Source organism: Austrofundulus limnaeus, unplaced genomic scaffold, assembly GCF_001266775.1.
Source record: "Austrofundulus limnaeus strain Quisiro unplaced genomic scaffold, Austrofundulus_limnaeus-1.0 Scaffold1113, whole genome shotgun sequence".
Classification (NCBI taxonomy): domain Eukaryota; kingdom Metazoa; phylum Chordata; class Actinopteri; order Cyprinodontiformes; family Rivulidae; genus Austrofundulus; species Austrofundulus limnaeus.
In genome coordinates, this window is record NW_013953515.1 from 102,298 (window position 1) to 106,743 (window position 4,446).

The window sequence follows — 4,446 nt, forward strand, 5'->3', positions numbered from 1 at the left end:
TAAGGCTGTTAATGCGGCCTCATACCTGCCTCAACACAAAAAACATCTTTCAGCGATGACGAAGTTATGAAAGAAGCGTTTGATGCTGCAGACGTGCTTTTCCGTGATTTTAAAAATAAAAGTGGCTGCTATAAGACATGCAGCTGTCCACCAGGAGGAATGGATGTGTCCAAATTTGTGTTTCAGTCTGGACTGCTCCGGTGTTGAAAATGAGGTTTTGATTCTGCAAAATGACATTAGGATCAAATCCAGAGCAACAAGTCACATGGATGGAGAGTTCTGGAGTCAGCTTTCTCTCACATGAAAATCATCAAGTCCAAGAACAGATCCACAAAGAGTGATGATCATCTGGAGACCTGCTTACACCCCAACCACCTCATACTGTCTAACTGTGAGACCCTGGGCAGTGTCAGAAGTCCCACTAAGGTAGACATACATTTATTTTTATATAGCTTCTTGCATAAAAAGTTGTCTCCTCTAGACTTGTCACAATGGGTCTGTATGTTTTTTTTTATTACATTTTAGACCAGACTAGTGTCTTATACACTGACTGGCACCTTTGTGTTATTTATTTATTTATTTATTTAGCAGTTGTTTTCTCTACCTAACGTGACTGTGTGTGTGTCTTGTTTTATAGGTGGTGAACAGGTGGAACTCTTTGAATGGTCTGGAGCCGGCAGTCTGGACCAGTGAGGGCCAGCACCTACAGATGACACCATCCTGCATGCTGCACAGAGATGGAGGTTTGAAATAGTTGTTGGAGATTTGTGAATCTGCACCATCGTAAGTCACTTTTTGTAATAGTATAAACAAGAGAGTTTTATATTGTGTGCTTTGACTTTAGTTTTATGTTTTGTTTTTCCTCCCCTGTATGGAGAGAAAGAGAGGAGGGTTCTTTGAATAAATGGAGATGAGTTCCCGTGCTCTAAAGTTATTTAAGTCTGTGGTTCTCAGTGTGCAGGTTTCCACCCATCATAGCTCACATGTTACAGGGAGTACTAATTGAAGGAGATAAAAAATTAATCCTTTTTGTTCGAGCATCCCTCTTCTGTTTCTCTGTCAGGAGTTAAGTAAAGATTTTATCTTTTCTTTTTTTGTAGGTAAATACTGTATATGGTTAAGTAGATATTGTTTGACAATACTTTAAATTAAATAAAACTAGCAACACGTTACGTTCTGCTTTATTTACTTTAAAGAAGTGAGGAGTAGGGAGATTAAAAATTGTGTTTTTTGATACTGAGACTGGACGAGTAGATCACAGCAAACTTCAGAATTCAAAAGTGGATCATGGTTCAAAAAAGGTTGAGCACCCCTGATATAGGAAGGAAATTGACTGGGTGTGTCCTTATTTTCTATCTCCAATTTGAGTGATTCCATACTTTTTTCCTCACAATTGAGTGATTCCATGTATTTTTTTCCCATGTGCTTGGTTAATAAAAGTAACATTCACTGACTTCCACAATGTTTTCTCTTCATTTTTTGAGTGTCCCTGAAAGCCAACAAGTTGCACTTTGGAATGACCTTATTACTGTATCATGTTTTTGATCTGAGTTTGTTTTACAGAATGAAATGTCTGAATGAGTGCTCATCCAAGACTGCTGATTCCATACTTTTTGCCAGGGGTAGTAGATTCTTTGTCTCCAAAACAGGCCTGTAACTTTAGCTGATTATGCTAATCTGCTTTCTTTAGACGTTAATGTAGGGGAAAGTGTCATATTAATGAATAACTTTATCATAATTTTGGTTATGCTGAAATGGTAAATCGTCAGAAATTATATAACAATTCATCAAACCCTGTCAGACCCTAAAGTGCTCTACCTATTTGCCCATTCACACACTGATGATGATGATGAGCTATATTGTAGCCACAGCTGCCTTGGGGCATACTAACACAGGTGACCATGCACCAGCGCCACCTCTGACCACCAGAGGTAGGCAAGGTGGGTGAAGTGTCTTGCCCAAGGACATAACAACTGAGGCGGCTGGAATGGGGGATTAAACCGGCAATGCTCCAGATACAGGACAACTCCCCTAACCACTTAAATTTTCTTGTTGTTAAACCACCTGACTTTAAACTTTCTGTTTTCCAGATAAAGGAGATGATGGAGCGAGCGGGGAACAGCCACCTGCTGACTCTCCTGTCCTACCCAAACACAGGTCACCTGATTGAACCACCATACTCGCCACATGCCCGAGCTAGTATTCTTACAGATCTTACAAAACATTAAAAAAGTAAGCGCCCACCTGTCAGCTTTTTGGTAGCTTTTAAAGTCAGATGTCTTGAGCTCAGAATCTGTTTTTGTTGTTTGCAGGTATGGTGTTGTGGGGAGGACAGACTCTGGAACATTCTCGAGCTCAGGAGGACTCTTGGAAGAAGATTTTGGTCTTTCTGAGAGAGAATTTGTACGGCGGCACAAAACCTGGTGCAACCTTACTGTCCCAGCTTTAATTATCAAGATGACTTATAATTGATGAAGTTAAACTGATTTAATTCTTATCAGAAGCACTGATAACTGACTGTAAAAACAATTTTTATAAATAACCAACTTTAAAGACACATTTTTGGACCAAACAATGAAATCATTATTTTGCATTCAGTCTAAATTGTCTTACTTTACTTTTTAGTCAAATACATGAAGAATAAGAAACAGTATGAGAATGCTGTAAAAGTAAAACTTTTCTCCAGAAAGCATTTTGTCCATGAAAGCAGCTGCAGATTTCAACCCAGTTATAAAATCAGGAAGACTTTCAGCTTCACTTATTAAAATATTTTAGTTGAATGAATGGATATATTTAAACCTGTACGTATGTTTAGTTTAACTTTGATCATATGTAGCTCAAAATCCACAATAAATTCATTATTGTTAAACAATTAAAGCTCAAGCTTAACTTCAAAGTGCTACTGGTTCTAGATTTAGATTTATTATTGAATCTATAATCTGTTTTTGGGGATCAGTGCTTTGGGTAGTAAAGAAAATAATTCCTCAGTCTCATGTGAATTCATTTTTATTAGATACATTTCTAACTCCAAGTGAAAACATAGCAGTAATTTTATAAATTGTTTACTTACAGAGAAACTGTTTAGTTCTCCATAAAGGAAGAGGAATCTCTGGTAACTTAACAAGACACTCAAAGGTTGTACAAGTTGAACGTTGATTTAAACAGAGAAGGTGCTGTGGAGTCCAGAATTTCGGAGCAAGGGGTTTGGAAAGAGATAAGGAAATCATCTGGACAAAGATCTTTGGAAACAAAAAACTGGAAATCCAATTCACTTCAGTTTATTTATACAGCACTGCAAGAAAATGTGTTATTTTGCAGTTGAAGCACGCACAGGAGACAATTTAGATTTAAGACTTGAACTTTGAATTGCAGAAAAATAAAACCGTACACAACCTTTCATCTGGACTGTAATAGAACTAATACTTTTATGTTTAAGCAAGTAATTCATGACAACCTTTAATGACCTGGGTTTTCATGACATGATGTTCATCTGCAGATAGAATGATTAAAGTCAGAACAAGATTTGCTAACAAGTCATTCTAAGATATCACTTGTGTTTATCTTTGTGTTTTCCATTGACCTTGTATCAAATCTTGCTAAGATGACAGAATGGTGTTTGTTAATATACTTTATACTGTATATATGAGGCATATATTGAGACACAGTGTTCAACAGTAGTGTGGAGTGGAGTGACAGAGAGAAGCAGAGGCACAGAGACAGGCCAGATTGTTGTCTGTGTTTCCTGTTGTTGCAATAAAACTCAGCTGATCATCTCACGGAGTACCTTCATTCTTGGACCACGTATTTCTATCTTTGTTAAATAAATATTACCATAACATGGACCAAATCCAGACAAAAACCTAATTTTTATACACAGCCTTCTGAAAGCACTCTCCTCGGGGCAAAGACGTCACTTCAATATGGAGGGCCTTTTTTGTCCAGCACTTGAGTCCTTAAAATTCTGCAAACGAAAGAAAAAACTATTGTCTGTGTGTTGTTTAGTGTGAGGTGTGTTTTAACCAATCTGTCTGATAAGTGCAGTCTGTTCTGAGTTAACCTAAATGGGTCACTCATTGTCAGAGTGTACCATCCTGTTTAATCACAGCTTAATGAGAATACAAACAAAAACTCTTGTGCATTTGATTATCAGTAATGGTCTAGATATCGTAATAAAAAAACAAGTATAAGTCTGGCACATTTAAAATCAGTACAAATGTACTTTACTTTTCAACTTTCCCAGTTCCCATAATCACGTCATTACGTGAATTGCATGACAAACTTATCATGTCAGCATCTATGTGTTTGGATATACAAACACATAGACCACAATATACAGTGGTTTGCAAAATTATTCATACCCCTTGAACTTTTCCATATTTTGTCACATTACAACCACAAACATAAATATATTTCACTGGAATTTAATGTGAAAGACCAACACAAAGT

The 4,446-nt window shown here is 37.0% G+C and overlaps 1 protein-coding gene across 1 annotated transcript in view; it reads left to right on the plus strand.

The window, feature by feature from the left end:
- LOC106534191 (acyl-coenzyme A thioesterase 4) overlaps positions 1-2,593 on the plus strand; it is a gene marked incomplete at its 5' end in the record, with an annotated part of 14,867 nt that extends 12,274 nt beyond the window's left edge. The window contains 2 exon segments of the mRNA XM_014030762.1: positions 2,091-2,232; positions 2,313-2,593. Of these exon segments, the coding sequence (XP_013886216.1) occupies positions 2,091-2,228 (138 nt within the window).
- Positions 2,594-4,446: the final 1,853 nt, after the last annotated feature.